Raw genomic sequence first — 25677 nt, forward strand, 5'->3', positions numbered from 1 at the left:
ATATAAAGAAAGGCTTCAATCCATGAACATGGACCCCAAAGATGAATAAACCGGATATTTGTCAGATTGATTGTGGACGGTTATTGTCGAGCCTTTCCCTTCCTCGCAACGCTCTGCAAAAAAAAACTTTGTGACTGGCCCCTTGGAGAAACTTTAGTTCCAAGGCTCCCTCTCATTCACCCTGTGCCTGGCAGTTAAATATCAACAGATATAACTACTTGGACGTCCCTACAACATGTGCTGTTGTTTTTTAAATAATATTTCATCCTTCCTTGTCAGATAACTGAGTACGGAACATTTGAACTTGTTCAAGGCTTTTCTGTTTTATCCAAATTCAACTAGCTGTAATGAATTATTTTTTTCCTGGGGACCACATGTTTAACAGAGAGGAGAGGTTGCAGACTCCATATACTGTGCACGCCAGTCCTTTAGAGCCCCCCTTCCTGTCCGTGCCATTTACTCCCAGGAGGCTGTGTTCTGCAGCAGTGAGGGAACATCCTCAACAATGCCCTTCAAAATAATGAAGGGAAGGGTTTGGGCAATATTCAAAGCTCGTGTGATACCCATGAGGCCTGGACAAGGGATGGGGAGGTGATGGGGTGGTGTTTAATGTTGTGCTGTATTTGTTTCATTCTTCCTAATCTTAAAAGAAACACAGATTTAAATAATTTGTTCTAGATATGGCTTTGGCGATCTTGGAAAACCCGAATTCAATGTTCCACGGAATGCGGAACTAGATTATGAAGTGTTGCTGAAGAACTTTGAAAAGGTGAGGGGCGAAGGTGGTTAGCTAAACCCCCTCGGATGTTGCTGAACGATCAAAACATGCAAGCTGTCAGAACGCATTAACTGCATAGTGTTCGTTGGTATTCATTTAGATTAACACAGGAACAGGAAGAGGCCATTCAGCCCTTTCAACCCGTTCCACCTTTCATTTAGATCAGGGTTTTCCATGTTTGCAGTCGTGGAACCCCCTAGTGACCTCCCAAGAGCATTAGGGAACCCCAAACATTCTCATAATGTCATCGCCCATTCTTTTCTGCGAAATTGGTGCGAATGCAGAAATCACATGTAAACAAGGCTTTCATAGCTATATCTATACATATATTAGGAAGGAGGCACACAGTCACAAATACATTCGCCTAGTTGGCCTATCAGCACCCAGAGCTCCAAGAAGCCTTGCTCTGATTGGTCTACTTTATTCCTCGTATTTTAAAACTTTGCACTTTCAACAGTCGTGGCAGCCGCCAGCTTCACAGACCCCCACTGGAGTCTTTGTGGACCCCCGGGGTGTCCGCAAACCCCAGTTCGGGAACCCCTGTGCCATGATATGCAAACATGCAACCAATGAACACTCAGAATAGGACACAACCAATAGGCAGTCAGGAGACTCAGAGATGGCATAACCACAAGGGGGCATGACATAAACACTATAAAAGGGATGAGACATGCATACCTTGCCTCTTTCCACAGACCTAGAGAGTTAGACAGGGTTGATCAGCAGCATCACACCCTAGCACGTGGCTTAGAGCAAGCTGGTACAGTTAGACTGAGTTACTACAGTTAGATTAGCAGAGAGTCAAACTCATTTGAGAACTGTGTTAATAGTTCAATAAAGACGTAGAACTCATTTCAGAGCCTGTAGCATCCTTTAGTTAAGACTGCATCAAGTAGCAGCCTGTGTTATCAGAAGCAGCATAACACAACATCCTGATTTAGATTATGACTGATCTATGATTCAGCTCCATTTTTCTGCCTTTGATCCATACTCCTCACTTAACTAAAGTCCATTAATCACAATTGAAATTAGTCATTGCTCCCCCTACCTCCCCCCAAGAATCTTTGCAGCCATTTTGGGAGTAAGTTCCGCATCGCCATCATCCTTTGTGTGAAAAAGCACACTCTGATTTTACTCCAAATGATTTACCGTTCATTTGAAGATCATATCCCCTTGTTCCTGATTTCTGCCACCAGAGGGAATGGTTTATTTATCTCCACTTTAGCACATCGCTTTAGCATTGTCACTAAGTTGATTGGATCACCCGAACCTTCTAAATTCAATGGAATGTGGAGAATTCCTAAGAAGAGTTGGATTGGACTCAAAACATGGGCAGAATATTATGGCTCCATCGCAATGGGCAGGGCCGGAAAATATGGCGAGCCATTCAGAAGTCCATTGACTCTGGCAAGGCTGGAGAATATCACCAGTTAACTCCGTTTCTCTCTCCACAGATGCTGCCGGACCTGCTGAGTTTCCCGAGTATTTCCTGTTTTATTTCAGCCGCGCACTAGACAGGATTGTGCACATCTGTTCAAAATTTAACTAATTAAAACCAAGTCAAATACCGATGAATCCACACTGTCTCCTTTCGAGGCCAGCATATCTTGCCTGAGTTACCTTGCCAAAAATTGAACACAGTGCTCCAGACAGGGTCTGATCAGAGGCTCTGTACAATGGGAGTGTAACTTCCTCCTCTTTTATAGTTCAATCCCCTTGACATGTCATTAACCTTTTGGTTACAGTGTGTCCATGATGCTTTCAGTACAGCTGAAAATACAAACCTTGGATAATCAAGGCCTTCAACCAGTCCGATATCATTACAATCCTGTACCAATGTACACTTCAGATGATCACACAGCGGATGAATCAGTGGCACATTTTTTTGCTTCCCTAAAATTAGATTATTTCTCAGACTCGGCAGGACTTTCACTCAAAAAGACATCCCCCCCGCCGCCCTCCCTCCCCCCCCCCCCTGCCCCCCTCCCCCCCTCCCCCCCCCTGCCCCCCCTGCCCCCCCCTGCCCCCCCCCCCCCCCCCCCCGCCCCCCCCGCCCCCCCCCCCCCCCCCTCCCCCTCCCCTCCCCCCTCCCCCCTCCCCCCCTCCCCCCTCCCCCCCCCCCTCCCCTCCTTCCGTCCTCCCCCCTCCCTCCCCCTCCTTCCCCTCCCCCTCCTCCCCCCCTCCCCCCCTCCCCCCCCTCCCCCCTCCTCCCCCCCTCCTCCCTCCCCTCCCCCCTCCCCCCTCCCCCCTCCCCCCTCCCCCCCTCCCCCCCTCCCCCCCTCCCCTCCCCCCCCCTCCCCTCCCCCCCTCCTCCCCCCTCCCCTCTCCTCCCCCCTCCCCCCTCCCCTCCCCCCTCCCCTCCCCCCCTCCCCTCCCCCTCCCCCCGCCCCCCTCCCCCCCCTCCCCCTCCCCCCCTTCCCCCCCTCCCCCTCCCCCCTCCCCCCCTCCCTCCCCCCCTCCCCCCCTCCCTCCCCCCCCCTCCCCTCCCCTCCCCCTCCCTCCCCTCCCCCCCCTCCCTCCCCTCCCCCTCCCCCCTCCCTCCCCTCCCCCCTCCCCCCTCCCTCCCCTCCCCCCTCCCCCCTCCCCCCCTCCCCCTCCCCCCTCCCCTCCCCCTCCCCTCCCCTCCCCCCCTCCCCTCCCCCTCCCCCCTCCCCCCTCCCCCCTCCCCTCCCCCCTCCTCTCCCCCCTCCCCCTCCCTCCTCCCCCTCCCTCCCCCTCCTCCCCCCCCCTTCTTCCCCCCTCCTCCCCCCCCTCCCCCCCTTCTTCCCCCCTCCTCCCCCCCCTCCTCCCCCCCCCCTCCTTCCCCCCTCCTCCCCCCTCCTCCCCCCCCTCCTTCCCCCTCCTCCCCCCCTCCTCCCCCCCTGCACCTTCTGATCTTGTGGCTGTTGCCACCTTTCTCGCAGCCTGCCCAGCCTCTGCAGGGAAAGTGAGCCACGCCCACTCAATTTAGGATTTATTCTGGTGAAACAGGTGCATGTGTTGTGAAATATGAACTGTGCTGATAATGTGCCGCTTCTGTTTTACAAACAGGCTAAAGAATCCTGGGAAATGAGCACTCAGGAGAAATTGGAACGGGCGGCTCTAGTCAAGGAAAAAGGAACTAACTATTTTAAGGTACTTGTGCGGGAGACTCCACCTCCAACACCCACTATGAAAGTCGCCATAGACCAGGAGGACCATAGGCTGCTCTCCCCTTTGAGAGGTGACTGGTGGTGATTTAACCGGAGGGTCACCACAACCTTGAGCGAGGGAAAAGGTCGAGAAGGTGGGACCAGTCCATGTAACCTCAGCCAATACGGGAATTGAACCCACCATCTTGGCGTTATTTTGCATCATGAATCAGATGTCCAGATAACTGAACTAACCGACCACCCACTATATGAATGTGCTGATTTCCCTGTATAAAAGTTCAGTTTAAACCGATTGAGTTCATTAATTGCTATCATCCCTCACTATAAAATCTAAGGTGCTTGTGTCATTGGATCAGTGCTGCAACAGAATGGTGAAGAACAGTGTTGCAGCCAATCACATGCTGCAAATAATTGGGAACCTCACTCATTATTGTCCTTTGAGATGGCTCGAGGTCTCAAGTTGTATTGCCATGGAGAGAAACCAATGGGGCTTTAGTCCACTCCCAAATAGCGAAGCATGGACGGCCACGTTTATCTTTGATCAACTCTGCCTACTGCCATTTTGCCTCCGGTGACCACTCACAGAGTGGCAACCCAGAAACTGGCCACAAACAGCTCCTTACATCCCAGGATGCACAGTGTGGGATACGCGAAGGACACTGAAAACACATTCTGCAAGCAGCACTGAGCAAGCCTTCACCGAGGCATGCTCCAGAAGATAAACATTTTTTAGAAGCTACACTTCAGCTTGTTTGTTAAAAGTAACTTATTTGTTGGGGGGGGGGGGCGGGGGGGGAACTCTAAAAATAAACCTTCCCAAAATTGGAACTTTTAAAAATGTTTCTGCCTTATGTTTCAGCACAATAACCCACTGGGGAAAGTTACATTTGACTAGGTTCAATCATCCCTCCAAACTCCTTCATTCTAATAGGGGCAGCACGGTAGCATTGTGGATAGCACAATTGCTTCACAGCTCCAGGGTCCCAGGTTCGATTCCGGCTTGGGTCACTGTCTGTGCGGAGTCTGCACATCCTCCCTGTGTGTGCGTGGGTTTACTCCAGGTGCTCCGGTTTCCTCCCACAGTCCAAAGATGTGCAGGTTAGGTGGATTGGCCATGATAAATTGCCCTTAGTGTCAAAAATTGCCCTTCGTGTTGGGTGGGGTTACTGGGTTATGGGGATAGGGTGGAGGTGTTGACCTTGGGTAGGGTAGGCTCTTTCCAAGAGCCGGTGCAGACTCGATGGGCCGAATGGCCTCCTGCACTATTCTATGATAATAGGCTGCCGTCGCATTTCATAACTGATCCATTGGTTCAAACCTACAAACGACAGTGAAATAGGAAAGGCTTTCCCCTGTCAGACAGACATGCTGACACATGGGTTGAAAGGCTTGTCATTGGTATGTGTGGATTGAATCACAGGAGCACCTCTCACTGCCCCTTCAGTTCATAAATTGTGAGGGGACTAAAATAAAGCGAAATACAAAATTCTGTAGGGTGACCCTGTCTAAATAGTTTTGAACCTCCTTTCTTCCTGTTTAGAATTTTGCTGATTGTATATTTTTTAATTAACCCACAGTAAAAATGAAATAGATTACACAAGTGTGAATTAACATATGAACATGTGGGGGATAGCAAAAAGCTTTCTGGCCCGTCCAGCCTCTTCCACAGAACAACAATGGTTGGAGTTTTCCAGCCCCTCCTGCCAGCAGGATCTTCCAGTCCCAACGAAGTCAATGGATGTTTGAATGGCTCACTGCATCTGCGGCGTAGCCGGTAAATTCCAACCAACATCTTGTGCATCACAATATGCACCACCCCCTCCCACGATCCTACCTGAAACCTTGTGACCTCCAGGGAGAGGTGAAAAAAACAGGTTAAAATTCCAGGGCAATTTGGGAGCTGAAGGAATTGCAGAAATTGCTCTTAGCAGCAGTCGATACTGATCCGGGATGCTGACCCTGGCCTGACACTACAAAATGTTTCTGTATTGACGTGTGTGGTTTTGAATATGTTCCATTCCCTGAAATCTTTCTCACCCTAGGCTGGCAGATATAAGCAGGCTCAGATCCAGTACAGGAAGATTGTGGCGTGGCTGGAGCAGGAATACTGCCTGACACAGGAAGAAAGTCAGAGAGCCAGGTCCCTCATTCTGGCAGCGCATCTCAACGTGGCCATGTGCTCTCTGAAACTGAATGAGTACCTGAAGGCTGTGGGCAGCTGTGACAGGGTGAGTGAGGAGTGTACATAGCTAGGAGGACCCTCCTGTTGCAGCGTTCAGTAGCTCCGATACTGACCCAGTGAGGCAGGGCTGCCTTCGCAGCACAAGTTCATGCTGTTGCTCGTGCTCCACCTGAGCCTCCACCCATTCTATTTACTTCAGTCGGGGTTATTTACAAAGGTTTCAGATGGAGAATGTATGTTTAAACTTGGGCTAAATGTGTTGAACGAGCCCATTGGGGGTTGATTTTTCAGAAGACCACCCTGAGTTGCAGTGAGTCTCACCCAAGGCCCATATAAGAACATAAGAACTAGGAGCAGGAGTAGGCCATCTGGCCCCTCGAGCCTGCTCCGCCATTCAATTAGATCATGGCTGATCTTTTGTGGGCTCAGCTCCACTTTCCGGCCCGAACACCATAACCCTTAATCCCTTTATTCTTCAAAAAACTATCTATCTTTACCTTAAAAACATGTAATGAAGGAGCCTCAACTGCTTCACTGGGCAAGGAATTCCATAGATTCACAACCCTTTGGGTGAAGAAGTTCCTCCTAAACTCAGTCCTAAATCTACTTCCCCTTATTTTGAGGCTATGCCCCCTAGTTCTGCTGTCACCCGCCAGTGGAAACAACCTGCCCGCATCTATCCTATCTATTCCCTTCATAATTTTAAATGTTTCTATAAGATCCCCCCTCATCCTTCTAAATTCCAACGAGTACAGTCCCAGTCTACTCAACCTCTCCTCATAATCCAACCCCTTCAGCTCTGGGATTAACCTAGTGAATCTCCTCTGCACACCCTCCAGTGCCAGTACGTCCTTTCTCAAGTAAGGAGACCAAAACTGAACACAATACTCCAGGTGTGGCCGCACTAACACCTTATACAATTGCAACATAACCTCCCTAGTCTTAAACTCCATCCCTCTAGCAATGAAGGACAAAATTCCATTTGCCTTCTTAATCACCTGTTGCACTTGTAAACCAACCTTCTGTGACTCATGCACTAGCACACCCAAGTCTCTCTGAACAGCGGCATGCTTTAATATTTTATCGTTTAAATAATAATCCCGTTTGCTGTTATTCCTACCAAAATGGATAACCTCACATTTGTCAACATTGTATTCCATCTGCCAGACCCGAGCCCATTCACTTAACCTATCCAAATCCCTCTGCAGACTTCCAGTATCCTCTGCACTTTTCGCTTTACCACTCATCTTAGTGTCATCTGCAAACTTGGACACATTACCCTTGGTCCCCAACTCCAAATCATCAATGTAAATTGTGAACAATTGTGGGCCCAACACGGATCCCTGAGGGACACCACTAGCTACTGATTGCCAACCAGAGAAACACCCATTTATCCCAACTCATGTAGAATTATAGAATTTCCACAGTGTAGAACGAGGCTGTTCAGCCCATCGAGTCTGCACCGACTCTCCGAAAGAGCACCCTAACTGAGGCCCAATCCCCCAACCTATCCTCGTAACCCCATCTAACCTTTGCACATGGAGGGTCATTTTATCATGGCCAATCCACCCAACCTGTACGTATTTGGAAACCAGAGCACCTGGAGGAAACCCTCACAGACACGAGGAGAATGTTCAAACTCCACACACAGTCAGCCGAGGTCGAAAACGAACCCGGGTCCCTGGCACATATTGCACAGTTCCTTGGGAGTACATCTCTGGGCACAGGTGGAGTTCAAATACGAGGGACATGGCGAAAGTATTATTCGCAGAGAGAACCATGGACTGGATTGGTAGGCTCTGGATGAAGAGGGTTTGTTGAAAATGAATTTAAACTAACCCAATGTAAACTGGGATACTGGTCGCGTACAGAGGAAAATGGAGACGGTTTCTGAAGTTGAGGTGATTTTTCAATTTCAACCAAATGTGGAAGGAGGCATTGCTGGATCTAGTTCTGGGAAAGGATGGGATCAATTGGATCACGTGTTACTACAGACATTTAGGGAACAGTGACCACCATATCATAAGATTAGGTTCATCATGGAAAAAGACAAGGGGTGGAATATTCTCATTGTTAGGCAGATTGGCGTAGCGGGTGAGGAAAAAAAGAGGTAGAAGCCATTGGCCCACAAGTGGCATCCTTCACCATATTGTGAGCCTCTTGGGGAAAGAGAATGTCAGGGCGGGGTCCTATAATGTATGACTGGTGGGTCGGGTCCAATTGGCGAGGGGGCAGGGATCGATCAGGGAAATCCCACCTTGATTGGAGGAGGGCCAATTTTGATGGAGCTTGGTGATTAGCATGGAGGATGATCTTTCTACCATCGGGATACATGAGCAATATTCACAAGCATAGATGAAGACTCATGCTTCCCACTCTCCAGCAGGGAATCTTTGGTGGTTTCCGACAATGGAGGTGATGTGTAACCTATTGGCCTTTTGCTTCCTTCAATTATTGTGAGTGTACAGTTCCAATTAGATTTCCTGATATATCTGTACTGTCATACATTTCTGCATGTGGGTTGAAATACCCAAGGACAGGCCAAAATGATTGCTGAGACTTCCTGCCGCGCTGCGATCCATTTAAATTCCCATTGAAGTCGGCAGGACTGGAAGGTCCCATCATCTATCTCCATCTTTAACGTATCAAACGCTGTTTGCTGTGTGATTGCCCATTCCAATTCCCATTCCATTCCCACTTTGGACGTTTTCACAGTAGCTTTCGAAAAGGCTCTGCGATCTCTGTGATTGGAAAGGAATTGTGATAACGGTCAATGGTATCAAGGGATAATGCCAACTCTTTCAAATGAGATGGTGTTGGAAGTGCATGAATGGCTTTGCCATTGTCTTGTGTGGGCTTGTGAATCCCCTCAACATCTGACAAGACTGATGAACTGATCTGCTGGAATGTGCTAGGTATAGAACTCAGTCCAGAGGGTGTTCTGCGGTACTGAAATACCCTGTTTTGCAACCATTACAAATTTTGCAAAACTTCCAAATTAATATGAGGAGCTTATCAGTCCACCTTAATGTGCCCAAACTCGGTAAATAAGGAAGGCTATCTTTGTACATAGTGAGTGCCATCGATCATGTTAATGTGTGCTCCACTGGCGTCTTCAGCTTTGAAGCGTTTACTCCAAAAGACTTCTGCCCCTCGCTATGTAGAACATGAACTTGTTGAGGGTGATGCCTTTGTAATGTACTGGAACTGTGATCATCCCCAAAATGGAATAATTGGGGCATCAGAAGCTTGAAAAATGTTTATCCCAGGAATGAGAGCCAAGTTGGGAAAATTAATGATGGTAGTTTGCTGCTCAATATAGATACTTTCGCAGCCATGTTGAGAAGCAACAGTAAGATGCCTGTGATCTTTAAAATTACCTGGTCCTCTACCATTGGTGATACTCACTCTCAGCAAGATATTCCTTGCCACATGTTGAATCAATGCAGTTCTCTTTTCAATGACCTGAACATCTTTGCAAAGTTATTCCCCTATAGGCAGGCATTACACTTGAGCTAGACATGGTGTTGTCATCTTTGGGCATTCATTTGGGCACAGTTTTGAAGGTGATGGGGGACATGTTGATAAGACAACTCTGGTCTCTTTGCCCGTAATCTTTGTACATGAGCTGGCTGGGCAAGCTGTGTGTGGGACCCCGAGCCTGAGGGTACATTTCTATGTAAACTCTTCAAATCTAACATTGCAGATTCAATTTGGGTTGCCCAAAGTTGTGGCTTTTTCCAAGGTTAAATCGGCATCCTCCGGGCGGCACAGTGGCACAGTGGTTGGCACTGTAGCTTACGGCACTGAGGACCCAAGTTCAATCCCAGCCCCGGGTCACTGCCCGTGTGGCGTTTTCACATTCTCCCCGTGTCTGTGTGAGTTCCCCCCCCCCCCCCCCCCCCCCCCACCCCAAACAATCTAAAGATGTGCAGGTTAAGTGGATTGGCCACCCTAAATTGCCCCTTAATTGGGAAAAAAAAATTGGGTACTCTAAACATTTTTAAAAAATCATCATCCTCCATGTGGAGGCATTTGCTAATTTGGGAGATTGAAGTATTTTTCCATAAACTGGCCACAAATTAGTTCACAGGTCATTTAAATGTCCATTCTGATTCTGATTCTGAGGCTGATTTAGCTCATTGGGTTAAATCGCTGGCTTTAAAAGCAGACCAAGCAGGCCAGCAGCACAGTTCAATTCCCGTATCAGCCTCCCCGGACAGGCGCCGGAATGTGGCGACTAGGGGCTTTTCACAGTGACTTCATTGAAGCCTACTCGTGACAATAAGCGATTTTAATTTCATTTTCATTCAGAAGCCACATGTTTTTCTTTACCATTTCCCCAGCATCTCTCCCAGGATGTATATTTTTTTGATCATCACACGTTTCTTTCGCCGGTTGTATTTTGCAAGGTAACTTACCGCTGTATCAGACACAGATGTGTCTTCTGCAAGCTGCTCAACTATTTTCTGGTTTCCTGCTCTGAGACAATGTATGAATAACCCCTTCTTGATGCTTCATCCATATTGTCCATCCCAATAACCAACATGCCAGACTTGAACCCCCAAAAATTCATCAATCTCGAGGCATGGGTGGCTATCCTGGCAAACCAGGAAAGGTCCTGGAACCAGGAGATTTCAGACTGTCCTCCATCCTCATTGCCAATTGTGTTCTGTGCCACGGAGATATGCAGAGATGATACAAAAGTTTCTATGTCTGAACTGGAACTGTATTCAATTCTGTAAAATGTCTGCTGCAGCCACAAGCTTCTAGTTTACTATTAGTTTCCCTTCACCCCACTCAGGCTTGAGTAATAGCATTCAGACCAGAGATAAATCAACAGACACACATAATCAATCACCAAACAACTGATCAACTGAATACCACAAGGGGTTCCACAGTTTGAAAATCCTGGGAAAGTCTGATTTGGGGTATCGCACAGTGGAGTTTATTTTTGACTTTATCACCACCTGATGGTGACGCTGGTGTAGCCAACTTCCAGCCCTTTATCAAACTTGCATTGATTCACTGACTTTAAATAGTCAAGTTAAGGATGACAAACAAAGGCTGCAACTTTTACCTAGGTGGCACAGTGGTTAGCACAGCTGCCTCACAGTGCCAGGGACCCGGGTTCAATTCCGGCCTTGGGTAACTGTCTGTGTGGAGTTTGCACTTTCTCCCCGTGTCTGTATAAATTTCCTTCAGTTCTTCCAGTTTCCTCCCACAGTCGAAAGATGTGCAGGCCATGCTAAAATTACCCCTTAGTGTCCAAAGATATTCAGGTTAGGTTGGTTTATAGGATGACACGGATAGGCGGGGAAGTGGACCTAGTTCGGGAGCACTTTTGGAGGGTCTATGCAGACTTGATGGGCTGAATGCCACTCCTTCTGCACAGTAGGAATTCTATGTGATAGCTTCTCTTCTGTGAGGATCAACAATTAAACGATAGCCCTGTAGTGGAAACTGGCTGCATTGTTTCTATCAGTGGATGTTGCTCTGTGCAATAGACTCCTTGCTCAACTGGATCCTGTGATGGTATTATTGCTCGTTGTGTTCTCTCTTTAATTGGCTCTGTTTATGGCAGTTAATATGGTCACCTTCCTTAATTCTAACTACGTTTGCTCAAGAGTCGCCAGGTATCTTTCGATACCACCACAAGGTCCAAAACCGAATACTGATCAAAGATTCGATGCACCAGTTAGTAAATTCGAAATCAATGCTCATTAATTTACACACAGTCAAATATACTCATGCACAAACTCTACCAACTAAACTGTCACTACTACTAAAGCCTATACTTAGCTTTGGGAGCCCACTCAGTCAGAGGAACAATGGGCGTTGTCCGGTTCTGAGGCTGCTAGGGTCGAGCTGGTACGGAATAGTAGCTAGGAGCGTTTATCTCGTAGTGTGCGTTGACTTTGGACTTACTTGTTCTGGTGCAGCTGTTAGGCAGGCCTCTCGTCGCTGAGAGCCAAGAAGAGCGATTCTCTCTTGGGGGCTTCTTCTTATACCCGAAGGGGGCTTCGTGTGCTTTTGGGCGGGCCTTGAACTTGGTCCCAATTAATTGGATCATTGGTATCGATTTCCTCCAATAACGGGGTGGCTGCCCTGATTGCTGGGCGGGCCCTAGGTGGCCGTTGGCCTGCTTTGTTCTAGTCTCCTCTGGCCCGGGGTGTCTGCTTCAGTATCGTTTACCTAAATGATACTCTTTTGTCCCCAGAGATGGCTCATTAGTATGGTAATGGCTTTGCAGTATCGGTCGTGTCTGGGAGCTACAGCTCCGATCAACAGACACACCTTGCACCTACTTGCTTTCTCGGTATTGTCCATTTTCCCTGCATTCTTAGCAAAGTGTCCATTTTGTAATCGGGACATGGCCACCCCAGGTGGCTACAGTATCTGTTATCTGGCCATCGCCAGGTAAGTGTTCCTTGGCTTGCAGACACTATTGGTGGAATAATGCAGTTCTGATCTCCCCATGATATAGAAAAAAACAATTTGTATTGTGGCTTCAGGACATTGCAAAGTGCTGCAGATATAATTAAGTACTTTTGAAGTGTAGCCGCCTTTGGTAGTAATGCAGGAGATACAGTTGCTGATATTCACACAGCAGGATCCCACGCAGCAATGGGAAAAAACCCACATAGTCTTCCTGCTCTAAAAACAGCAAGTGCTGGAAAAGCGCAGCAGGTCTGTTAGTCTCTGTAGAGAGAGACGGGATGTTATGGCCCTACACGCCACCGTGATCTGCCAGCCCTGTTGAAAGTCAATGGACCTTTGGCTGGTCTGCAGCATCCCCCGTGGCGGGTCCTACCATGACGGGGCCGGAAAATCCCAGCCAGAGGTAATGTTTGGAGTTCAATTTGCTTAAAGATGTCAGTGATGGATAAGTATTGGCCAGGCCACCAGTGAGAACTCCCTGCTCTTCAAACTAGTACCACAGGATCTTTCATGTCAACCTCAGAGGGAAGACAGGACCTTGGTTTGATCGAGAGGATGGCAGCAATGCAAAATTCCCTTTGTACTGTACTGAACTGCCAACCTAGATTAAATGCTCAAGTCTCTCGAGGGGACTTGGACTCGGAACCTTCTGACTCAAAGGCTAGGTCGCAACACCTTTCATCTGCTCGCACGACTGAGCCCTTGAGAAACTTTAAAAGCAGCGCTCAATTGTCCAACTTGCAGTAAGATAGTCTGGAACTTCCTGATCTGGAGTGAAAGTTCATTTTCCAGGGATTATTTTACAACTCCTGACCTCTGAGGGTTTTCCTAAGCCCAAATGAGGATGTCATTTCTAGTTTGCTTTCCAGTTCTCATAGTATCAATCACGTAACATCGTGGAAGCGATTGATGAGGAGAACAGTTAGGGGCTCAAGGTGAGAAAGAATATACCCATCAGACAACTGACTTCTTCAGCAGCAACTCGCATATCCACGGCCTCCATCAACCCAGGACGAGAGCTGCAGGCCTGTAAGAACAGCGTCACCCCCAAGTTTGAAAACCCCTGTGTGGTCAGACTACATCTGGAGCACTGTACATGGTTCTGGGCACCACACCACAGAAAGAATAGATTTGTCTTGGAAGTGGTGGAGGTGTGGTTCACCAGTAGGTTACCTCGTTCTCCGGGTTAAATAAGAAGGAGAGATTACATAGACTCGGGGTGCGACTCAGCGGCCTTGTCATGCCCAACTTGGCCTCAGGACGAGGCTGTTGAATTTCGCAAAAGGCCTCACGCGAGATTCGCGACACAATGTCTTGTGAGGTTCAACAGAATCCCATGGCTAGTTGCGATATAGATCACGCTCTTGCTGGTCAAGATCCAGGCATGCATATTTAAATTAACCATTAGGCTCATTTAAATATGCGTTCGCCAGATTCATTGGGGCCTGTGATTCATCGGCCATGCCTGGGAGATGTCATCAGGGCGCTGTGTAGTAATGGTCCACACAAACCTGGACCAGGCCATTGGAGTAGGGCATAGTTGGAGACTGGGCAGGATGGCACCTTGGCACTTCCTCTGGCCCATGCCAGGGATCAGACTCGAGGGTACTTTAACCAAGAGGGGTGAGGGGGGCTCAATGACGCTGGAAGAGATAAGTTGAGTGAAGCGGGGGCGGGGTCAGGAGGTCATGATGGGGGTGCTGAGGGGGCTAAAAGAGCAGGGCTGCCTTTAGAATTGGCACCCTGATCGTGAGTATTCTTCCTGAACTGAGCTCGTCAGTGCAGGGAATGACCTCGAGTGGTCTTGGCAGGGAGTTCCTCACTGAGGCCAAAAAAACATCCCGACCTACGTACCAGCATTGTGGTAGCACCTTCACCACACAGGCCTACAGAAAAGGCACCTTCTCAAAGCCAACCAGAGATGAACAACCAATGTTGGGTTTGCCAGAGGTGGCCACAACCTTAGAAGAATCAAATTGTTTTTTATATAAATTTAGAGTACCCAATTATTTTTTCCAATTCAGGGGCAATTTAGCGTGGCCAATCCACCTACGCTGCACATCTTTGGGTTGTGGGGGTGAGACACGCAGACATGGGGAGAATGTGCAAACTCCACACAGTCAGTTAACCGGGGCCGGGATCGAACCAGAATCAAATTGTTAAAAGGACTTTTGTTTGTACTCTGTCTCCTGTTCAGGGCTGTTCAAGGAAAGCTGGAAGCGTCTCTCCAGATATTAGGGGACAGTATTTAAGTCTTGGATAGACTTGAATGGAATAAGAAGTTTTAAGGAAATTAAATTGTTTGTTTGTTGATGTTGTGTCCTTCAGTCCATTTTTTGAACAATTTCTTCATATCATGTCTTGATGAAGCACAGCTAGTTTTAAAATGAAATTACCCTCAATAAATGCTGTTTTTATACCGCTAATTTACAGTAAAGGGCGTGAAACCCAACCTCTGACTCTCTTTACACGCAGGCATTAGAGATTGACCGAGCCAATGAGAAAGCACTGTACAGACGTGGAGAAGCAAGGCTTTGTGTTAATGAATTTGATCTGGCAAAGGCAGATTTCCAGAAGGTGCTCCAGGTCAACCCGGAAAACAAGGCGGCAAAGACTCAAATCGTCCTGTGCCAAAACAAGAGGAAGGAACATCACGAGCGGAACAAAAAGATTTATGCCAACATGTTCCAAAAGTTTGCAGACAGAGACTCAAACGGAAAGGTGACAAGGATTAGAAGGAATGACTGAAGAAAGAAAGACGTGCATTGTCAGCACCTTTCCTGGCCACAGAATATCCAAAAGTGCTTAATAGTGTTGCAATCTAATGTTCATGTGACCCGCTGTTATTTAGAAACAGTTACTATGGATATTGCCCAGTCCAGTAATTACACTCTCACCCAGTAACCTTGCACTTTCACCATTGGCTTAGAAGGCCTTGGGAGTTATCCCAAATCTAGAGATTTGAACACATAACCTATCCTCATAAGTCAATGGAGAGCATGCCGGACTGTCCAAGGAGAATTTAAACTGAGGCCCAATCTGTTCACTGAGATATGTGTGAAAGATCCACAGTACTGTACAACAAAGAGACAGGGAGTATTCCCTGTTTGGTGGCCAGCATTCGCACCCCAAAAAACAACATTGAGACAGAGTATCTGGTCACTTGTCTCAATGCTGTTTGTGGGAGCTTGCTGTGCACAGATTGGCTGTTGCATGTCCTACATTACAACAGTGAATGCATTTCAAGAAATACTTTATTGGCCGCGAAATGCGCACGTTCTGAGGATGTGCAAGGTGCTATATAAATGCAAGTTTTTTCTGTTGTGTTAAATTCTGTAATTGTGTGCTTGAGGCAGATCATTGCATATTTCAGAGGAAGAATTGATAATATATTGAAGCAGGGACAGAGTAGGGCAATGGAGTTAATAATGGATTGCTCTCACTGAGACCTGTCACAGAGACGATGGGCTGAATAGCTTGCTCGCAGGCTGCAGCTGTCAACGGTTCTAAGCCGTAATTAGAAGATTTCCCCAGGATATCTCTAATCCCCTCCCGACCATCTCCCAACCCGTTCCTAGGGAATGCACCCAGTATCTGATTCTCCCCTTTGTCCTTAAGACTATGCACCTAGCCTCTGCTTCTGTCCCCCTCTTACCAAGACGCGAGTTTTTTTGTCCTTCCTGCAATCATTCCATTCCTGAATATACATCGATCAGATTTGTAAAACAACATTCCATCAACCAGTCTTGAGTAGATTTAGTGTGGAAGTCACTTTCATACTATAATTGACTATTTCATTTCCGCCATAATTTCTGTGCTGCAGATATACGCAGATGTTGAAATTCAGCTCCGTTGCTGTGGCATGAGAGGTTGTAGATTGACCTCTTTTACTCCCAACTCCACCATCTTAGCTGTGATGTTGCAGAAGGGAACTGAGAGAAGGTCATGAAAGGTCATCACTGTTTGCTCTGGCTTGTCAGAACTCCAGCCTCTTACTCCCTAACCATCTCTTTTGCCCGACTCTCCTTCCTGCTCCACATTCTCCATCAACCATAGGCCAGGCAAATGACCTCTGAACTGGCCATTTCTGGTTGCATCCTGAAACCCGCCAGTCCAAAGGTCAATTCCCTGCCCCCTGGGTGATGGACAGAATGAGGAGCAGGAAAAATAAAGTAGCAGAGAAAGAGAGAATTGGGGAATAAAAGTACCTGAATTCTGACCGTTTCTTTATAGTCTAAAATGGCTGCTTCTAACTCGTTGCCCATACCTTGCAGGGGGAAACCAGCAAATCATTGAGGCAGAAGGAAAGAAATGTATTTAAAGAGGTGGAAGAGGATCGACCTGAAGAAAAGAAACCCAGAGAAGCAGAATGAAGCGGAGAAACGTGCGTCTGAAGGATGACACAATTGGTATCTGAGTCAGCTGCAAATCATACTCCTGTAGCCCAACCCAGGACAGTGCCTCATTTAAGAGAGCAATGAGATACTTGCTGCTAAATAAAAGGAACAAAGGGATTATTATAGCTGGAGATCAATGCAAGTTCAGTGTGTGGCAAGTCAATGAGAGTTGAGTCACAGACTCCCCCCAAGGAGCTTCATAACCTTGAGTGAAAATGTTTTCCTATCCTAGTCATTCCAGAATCTAACAGAAATAAAGGTTACAATCCTCCTACTCTGGCTGTTGATTTTAGTCCTTGAACGAAGAGATCAAATAACCCTGCGATGCGGCGTCATATTAATGGTTCAGCTTCCTGTATTGACTCTACAAAGTATCCTTTCCAGATGTACATTTTTCCAGAGTAAGATATCTTCACCTCTATCACTTATACTATCACAAAAATGTCAGGCTTCTCAATGTTGATATATTCTGCTTCCGTCTCCCACCATCCTGTGAATCAACTGTAACTCTGAAATATTATCCTTACTAAAAGAATCAGTTGAGAATCCAGGATGGTGAGGGAACTGTTATTTACACATGTTCATGTTTTCTGCATCTTTCGGTAATAAAAAGCCTGTTTTATACTGAAAACAGGAGGAAGTAGTAACGTGAAATATTTCCATCAAATGCCTCCCATGTCACATTTGACTAAGCGCTCCATGTTTAAGGACTTTGCTTCCTTAGTGTTTTCTCATTATGAGTCTTTCATGAACTGATCTTAAGATGGCAGCCCGCAGACAGACTGCCTCATGGCATCGACACATAACAACGGCAAGCCAGGTGGGACATGTTATATTTCAAAATCCAAACATTCTCCTTTTCATAATGAACAAATGATCTAACCATCCCACTTTTCCTAATGAAAAGACACATTCGCATGCACGTTTATGTGTATCCATAGAATTTCTACAGCTCAGAAGGAGGCCATTTGGCGCATTGAGTCTACACCGACCCTCCGAAAGAGCACTTTACCCAGATCCACTTGCCAGGCCACTCCGCTCTAATCCCTGTAATCTAACAGGGAGAGCTATCATGGATTCGAGAAGGGAAGGTCATGCCTGGCTAATCTTATTACATTTTTTTGAAGAGGTGACTAAGGTAGTGGACATGGGGAATGTCTAGGAATATTATTTATCTGGACTTCCAGAAGGCATTTGATAAAGTCCCACATAAGAGATTGTGACCTAAAGCGGAAGCCCACAGAGTTGAGGGCAAATTATTGACATGGTTAGGAAATTGGTTGATTGGCAGGTGACAAAGAGTAGGGATAATGAGTAATTACTCTAATTGGCAGGAGGTGACTAGTGGTGTACCACAGGGATCTGTGGTGGGGTCTCAATTATTCACGTTATTCATTAATGACTTGGATGATGGCATAGAAAGTCATATATCCAAATTTGCTGATGATGCAAAATTATCTGGCATTACAGACAGCGTAGATGATAGCATAACATTGCAAGCAGATACTGACAGACTAGGTTAATGGGCAAAATTGTGGCAAATGGGATTCAATGTAAGCAAGTGTGAGGTTATCCATTTTGGACCAAAAATGGGTAGGCAGAGTACTTTCTAAATGGAAAGAGGTTAGGTACAGTGGATGGCCAAAGAGACTTGGGATTCAGGTGCATAGATCCTTAAAATGCCATAAACAAGTGCAGAAAGTAATCAAAAAGGCAAATTAAATGCTAGCTTTATATTTAGAGGATTGCAGTATAAAGACACAGAGGTTATGCTGCAACTATACAAAACCCTGGTTAGACTCCACTTGAGTGCTGTGAGCAGTTCTGGACACCACACCTTCGAAAGGATATTTTGGCCATGGAGGGAGTGCAATGTAAATTTACAAAAATGATACTTGGGACTACAGGGGTTAAATTAAGAGGAGAGATTACACAGGTTAGGCCTGTTTTCACTACAATTTAGAAGGTTATGGGATGATCTGATATTCAAGATATTAACAGGGAAAGACGGGGGTGCGATGCTCCGGTCTCGGGACAGAGTGTCCGCACTGTCATGAACGCCGTCGCGTTGCACGATGACGCGAAACGGGCACGGCACTAGCGATTCTGGCCCCCACAGGGTTCACGCCGCTCCAGCCTCACTTCCTGACGCGCACTGGGGACAGAACCAATCCGTGCATGCGCAGTGACGACGCGCCAACCCGCGCATGCGCGGTGGCTTTACGGAACGCGCCGGCCCCGACACAACATGACACAGGAGTTCTGGGGCTGGACGCGCAACAAAGTAGACTGGGGGGGGGGGGGGGGGCAGAGGCCGGCCAGCTGATCGGTGGGCCCCGATCGCGGGCCAAACCACATTGGAGCCCCCCCCCGGGGACAGAGCCCCCCTACCCCTCCCCACTTCTGTTTCCACCACCTCCTCTGACGAGTTTCAGGCACCCACTATTCTGTGTAAAAAAACTTCCCTCGCACATCTCCTCCTAAACTTTGCCCCTCACACCTTAAACCTATGCCCCCTAGTAATTGACCCCTCTGCCCTGGGAAAAAGCTTCTGACTATCCACTCTGTCTACGCCCCTCAACCTCCATCGTTCCCGTGAGAACAAGCCAAATTTATCCAACCTCTCCTCATAGCTAATGCCCTCCATACCAGGCAACATCCTGGTGAACCTCTTCTCTGCCATCTCCAAAGCCTCCACATCCTTCTGGTAGTGTGGCAACCAGAATTGAACACTATATTCCAAGTGTAGTCTAATTAAGGTTCTATACAGCTGCAGCATGACTTGCAAATTTTTATAGTCAATCCCCCGACTGATGAAGACAAGCATGCCATATGCCTTCTTGACTACCTTCTCCACCTGCGTTGCCACTTTCAGTGACCTGTGGACCAGTTCACCCAGAACCTTCTGCCTGTATACTCTTAAGAATACTCTTAAGCGTTCTGCCATATACTGTATATTTCCCACTTGTATTAGACCTTCCAAAATGTATTACCTCACATTTGACTGGATTAAACTCCATCTGCCATCTCACTGCCGAAGTCTAACCGATCTATATCCTGCTGTATCCTCTGACAGTCATCATCACTATCCACAATTCCACCAACTTTTGTGTCATCCATAAACTTACTAATCAGACCAGTTACATTTTCCTCCAAATCATTTCTATATACTACAAACAGCAAAGGTCCCAGCACTGATCCCTACGGAACACCACTAGTCACAGCCCTCCAATCAGAAAATCACCCTTCCACTGCTACTCTCTATCTTCTATGACCGAGCCAGTTCTGTATTCATCTTGCAGCTCACCTCTGATCCTGTGTGACTTCACCTTCTGTACCAGTCTCCTATGAGGGACCTTGTCAAAGGCCTTACTGAAGTCCATGTAGACAACATCCACTGCCCTACCTTCATCAATAATCTTCGTCACTTCCTCGAAAAACTCAATCAAGTTAGTGAGATACGACCTCCCCTTCACAAAACCATGCTGCCTCCTGCTACTACGTCCATTTGCTTCCACATAGGAGTAAATACAGCTGTGATATTCTCCTTAACCAGTAGCGCAACTCCCCCATCCCTTTTACATCCCCCTCTATCCCACCTGAAACATTTAAATCCTGGAACGTTTAGCTGCCTATCTCAACCAAGTTTCTGTAATGGCAACAACATCACAGTTCCAAGTACTAATCCAAGCTCTATAGTCATCTGCGTTACCTGTCATACTTCTCGCATTGAAAAAAATGCACCTCGGACCACCAGTCTTGCTGTGTTCAGTAGCATCTCCCTGCCTGCTCTTCCTCTGAGTCTTACAGGCCCTATTCTTCAGTTCCCCCTCAGTTATTTCACCTTCTGACCTATTGCTACAGTTCCCACCCCCTTTCCACTCCCGTGTGACACTGGCAAATCTCGTGGCCAGGATATTTATGCCCCTCCATTTTAGGTGCAACCCTCCCCTCTTGCACAGATCCCACCTGCCCCTGACGAGATTCCAATGATCCAGATATCTGAAACACTCCATCCTACACCAGCTGTTTAGCCATGTGTTTAGCTGTACTGCCTTCCTATCTTTAGCCTCACTGGCATGTGGCACAGGGAGGAATTCCGGGATTACAACCCGAGAGGTCCTGTTTTTTAACTTTCTATCTAAATCCATGAACTCCTGTGGGCAGCACGGTAGCACAAGTGGATAGCACTATGGCTTCACAGTGACAGGGTCCCAGGTTCGATTCACCGCTGGGTCACTGTCTGTGCGGTGTCTGTACATTCTCCCCGTGCCTGCGTGGGTTTCCTCCGGGTGCTCCGGTTTCCTCCCACAGTCCAAAGATGTGCAGGTTAGGTGGATTGGCCATGCTAAATTACCCTTAATGTCCAAAAAGATTAGGAGGGGTTGTGGGTTGCGGGGATAGAGTGGAGGTAAATGGCTTAAGTGGGTCAGTGCAGACTCGATGGGCCGAATGGCCTCCTTCTGCACTGTATGTTCTATGTTCTATGTTCCTGCTGCAGGATCTCGTCACTCTTCCTCTGTCAATAGTACCAATACGTACCACGATCTCTCAATGTTCACCTTCGCCCTTCAGAATGCACACTGCCCGTTCAGAGACATCATGGACCCCGGCACCATGGAGGCAACATACTATGTGTTTATCTGTGCCCCTGGCTGTAGAGCCCCCTATAACTATTGCTTTTCTGTGCTTTGCCCCTCCCTGCTTAACAACAGAGCCAGCCATGGTGCCACTTCTCTGGCTGCTGCTGCTGTTTTCCCCTAATAGGCCATCCCCCCAACAGTACCCAAAAGGGTATACTTGTTAGAGAGCGGGACAGTCACAGGGGATTCCTGCACTGACTGCCTGGCCATTCTAACAGTCACCCATCTATCTTCCTGCACCTTAGATGTAATCACGTTTCTAAAACATGACATGAAACATGAGTTGTCTATGGCACTTTCCGTCACCTGCATGCTCCTAAGTGCATCCAACTGCTGCTCCAACTGATCCATATGGTCTGTGAGGAGCTGCAATTGGGTGCACTTCCTGCAGATGTAGTTATCTGGAATGCTGAAGCTTTACGGACCTCCAACATCTCACAAGTGAAGCATTTTACCCCTCTAACTGCCATTTCTAGGTTCTAATTAATTTAGATTGTTGTCCACGTTGATATTCATCTGGAGCTGTGGAAATGCCAAAAGGTACACGCAACCACCTGCATCACCCTAACAGATTCCAGGATGTCATTAGAAAGCTACTGCTTTCATCCAGCTTCACTTGCCAGTAACCATCCTTCGTATCCAGCGTAGTGAATATCTTTGCAAGTTGTGTCAAAATTCCTTTGATGGTTGGCACGAGATAGTGAGATCTGTTCCATGCATATTTCAACCCTTTGGTTCTAAGCATACTCTCTATTTTCCAGGTAGCTATCACACTGTTAATGCTGTCTGTAGGAGTTGTCACTTATTTGATTACTCCTCTCTTTTCCAGCTCTTCTAACTTGTCCTTTGGCATTAACGTGATGAAGCTGGAACACTTCTCAGCAGATGCTGAATTGGTCTAATTAATAAATTAATTTAAAAATAAATACTTACTAAATTAAAATAAGTTACAGTTAACTATATGGTTCCTAGCACTAGATTTCTGCTATAAATGCAAAATGCTCAAATGTAAAATTTAGAATGGTTTTTCAAATTTGCTCACATTCCTTACTAATCCATCAAACCACAGTCTTCCTGTGATGCCACTTTTCATTTTTTTTCCCCCAGTCGGAATACTCAATCAGTGAATCGGCAAAACCACTTACCCTTCCCAGGCCTCTGTTCGAAAGTCACCTGCCTCTGCTCTGCTCCCGATGTTTCGGTTTCACCTTCTCCTAGTTTCACCTAACTCCCTATTTTTCACACAACTCCAAGCATTTTCGTCCAGCCAAGTAGCGCTCACAGTAACTTCCCTGTTTATAGGCCTCAAATGCCAAAGCTCTGGAAACTGGATTAAACCAGTTGCACAATTTACTAGCTACCGTTTTTGATTACCCCATTTAAGACCTAAAGATAAGTTTAATTACTATTTGCCACTTGAACTCCGGGTGAAGATCTTTTGCTGTCAGAACATGACATATTCAGTTGCAATTTTCCTTGTTTGGCTCCAGGTTAATCTGACTCTCTCCAGCAGTTGTATTAAATTGAGGTCATGGTCAGCAATGGCATCTTCCATGTGTCTCTACATCCATTGACTAGTAGACCATTCACTATAGCTTCCACTCTGGCAAGATCACCAACTACCTCATGTTGTCCACGTTGATATTCTTCTGGAGCTGTGGAAATGCCAAAAGGTACACGCAATCACCTGCATCACCCTAACAGATTCCAGGATGTCGTTAGAAAGCTACTGCTTTCATCCAGCTTCACTTACCAGTAACCATCCTTCGTATCCAGCGTAGTGTATATCTTTGCAAGTTGTGTCAAAATTCCTTTGATGGTTGGCATGAGATAGTGAGATATGTTCCATGCATTATTTCAACCCTTTGGTTCTAAGCATACTCTCTATTTTCCAGGTAGCTATCACACTGTTAATGCAGTCTGCAGGAGTTGTCACTTATTTGATTACTCCTCTCTTTTCCAGCTCTTCTAACTTGTCCTTTGGCATTAACGTGATGCAACTGGAACACTTCTCAGCAGATGCTGAATTGGTCTCACACTCTCATCTGCTTCTCAATGATATTCTCCAGGTAGACATCCCAGCCCTGTAAACACATCTTTAACTCCTCTAGCATCTTCTCTGCTGTCACTGGCGTTTTTGTGCTGTGACACGTTGTGAATCACTATTGGCACATTCAGGGTTATCAGTCCAAACTTTAAACTGGCTCCAGCTGAGATGAGTGACTGTTGCGTATCTGTGATCTGGGACCATAGATTTTCCTTCTTTGCCATTGCATTGGGATCTCAGACTAATTTGTCCTCTCGGTATGAATTTCATGTCATCATATAGGCTCAAACTTACTTTTGAGGTTTCAATTTTTCAATCACTCGGTCGAACTGCTTTGCACAGGTCTGCGAAGATCATGATGCACCAGTTCTATCAGACACTTCATATTCATTTGATGCCCTCTTTCTTCAGTCATTATTCTCACCATCGCAAACCATTTAGTAACTATAGACTGGATGGAAATAACCTGTTGCAGAACATGTAGTGTTTCATCAGACTCTTCAGCTGATATCTCTCCAGTGGCCATCTCTATCAGCTTGTTTTGCTTCTTTTCAGCCAGCTACTAGTGTGTAAAATGAGTGTGCTTCTTGCACTTAAAATACTGCTTTCCACAAGCTGGACAATCCTCCCTTTCCCTTGTATGAGGTCCCCTGCAGTATTTTTTGCATCCTATCCTTCGCCTGCGATTTCTCTGCTCTTGCGCCTCTCAGAATAATCTACCTCAGGTCTGCTCCAGCTAACGTTTTACAACTTCCATGTTTTTACACATGTCTATTGCTTTCTTGAGCATAAGCTGTTCCTCTTCAGTAGATGTGTTCCCACTGAGGGGTCGCATGCACCTAAGACTAATTTATCAGATCATCTTTCTAAATCCTCTAATTTAGCTCCACTTTCTAACTCCATGGGTGCAAATTTTTTTTGAGTCCGTTAGCCATGGATGCAAATCCTGTCACGGCCACAAAATCTTGTGAAAGGCCATAAATGAGATTTCCGATCGTGATGTTCCTGAGCCCTCCCTGATAACGTGATCAATGCGATCTTGGAATGACACAGCCTGAATGGTGCCTATTGGTTTAACCTACCTCAGCTCCAGAGAGTAACTGTGTCCTCTAAAATTCCTCAGTCATGCTCGCCAAGCTAGTTGGCCATCATGAGTTAAACCTTAACAATGACAGCTGTCCACAATCTTAAAATCAAGAAGGGTTAAAGGGGGATGCAGGGATTGAGAAGGAATGTGTGTGCATTATCGCCCGAAACCAGTGCCTGCTACAGAGGAGACAATAGCCCATAATGTATACATAGGTGCCCAGTTGACCTGGCCATGAGGGATGGGTAACCATTGAAACAGCCTGTCTGAACCCCCTGTGATGTAAATATTAAGGGAGAGAACAACCAGATGGGAGGCCACAATCGACTCTGAAGGGGTGAGTGCTCGCTGGGGTCTGTTAAGTGATGAGGTTAGAAGGGCATCAGACATGTGAGTGCACGCTGGCCACCGGAGAAGGTGAAGGAATGACAGCGTCCAGGACCAGGAGAACAAGGGGTGTTGGGAGGATCTGAAGGAAACTGGCTGGAACACCAACCTGACTGTCTCTTTAATCCCTCGCAGACCTCCGAGAGCTCTTGGGTTGGAGCCAGCGGAGCTGGTGATTCTACCAATAACTGTGTTGGGGTAGCACAGGCTCCAGCAGCTACGAGAGGCCAAAGATAACCTAGCGCCAGGAGGTCAGCGGGGTGCAGGGAAGGCTCAAAATTTATCGAACCTGAGTATCCTTCATATAGTTGTTCGACATGTGCTATTGGAGACTCCGCTTCACAAGGGAGACGGTGTGGCACGTGTGTGACATCCTTGCCAACTTGGTGCCACAGGGAGGAGGAGGCCACCCGCTCACTGTGGCTGTGAAGATCATGGCAGCCCTCACCTTTTACGCAGCATCATCGATACACTCTATGTCAGGGCATCTGGCTGCATAAATTCCGACCTGGACCAAGCCCATCAGGGTGAGAGAGTGGCGGGATTGTCACCTTAGCTGATCTGCTGCAGGCATTGTGGGCCAT

General features: G+C 47.0%; 1 protein-coding gene across 1 annotated transcript in view; it reads left to right on the forward strand.

Annotated features, from left to right (window-relative positions):
* LOC119978129 (peptidyl-prolyl cis-trans isomerase FKBP5-like) overlaps nucleotides 1-17560 on the forward strand; it is a 166550-nt gene extending 148990 nt beyond the window's left edge. The window contains exons 6-10 of the mRNA XM_038819545.1: nucleotides 679-769; nucleotides 3809-3892; nucleotides 5952-6137; nucleotides 15008-15253; nucleotides 16807-17560. Coding sequence (XP_038675473.1) covers nucleotides 679-769; nucleotides 3809-3892; nucleotides 5952-6137; nucleotides 15008-15253; nucleotides 16807-16905 — 706 coding nt within the window. The 3' untranslated portion in view covers nucleotides 16906-17560. The remainder of the gene's footprint in view (nucleotides 1-678; nucleotides 770-3808; nucleotides 3893-5951; nucleotides 6138-15007; nucleotides 15254-16806) is intronic.
* Nucleotides 17561-25677: the final 8117 nt, after the last annotated feature.

The sequence above is a fragment of the Scyliorhinus canicula genome, chromosome 15 (assembly GCF_902713615.1).
Source record: "Scyliorhinus canicula chromosome 15, sScyCan1.1, whole genome shotgun sequence".
Taxonomy (NCBI): domain Eukaryota; kingdom Metazoa; phylum Chordata; class Chondrichthyes; order Carcharhiniformes; family Scyliorhinidae; genus Scyliorhinus; species Scyliorhinus canicula.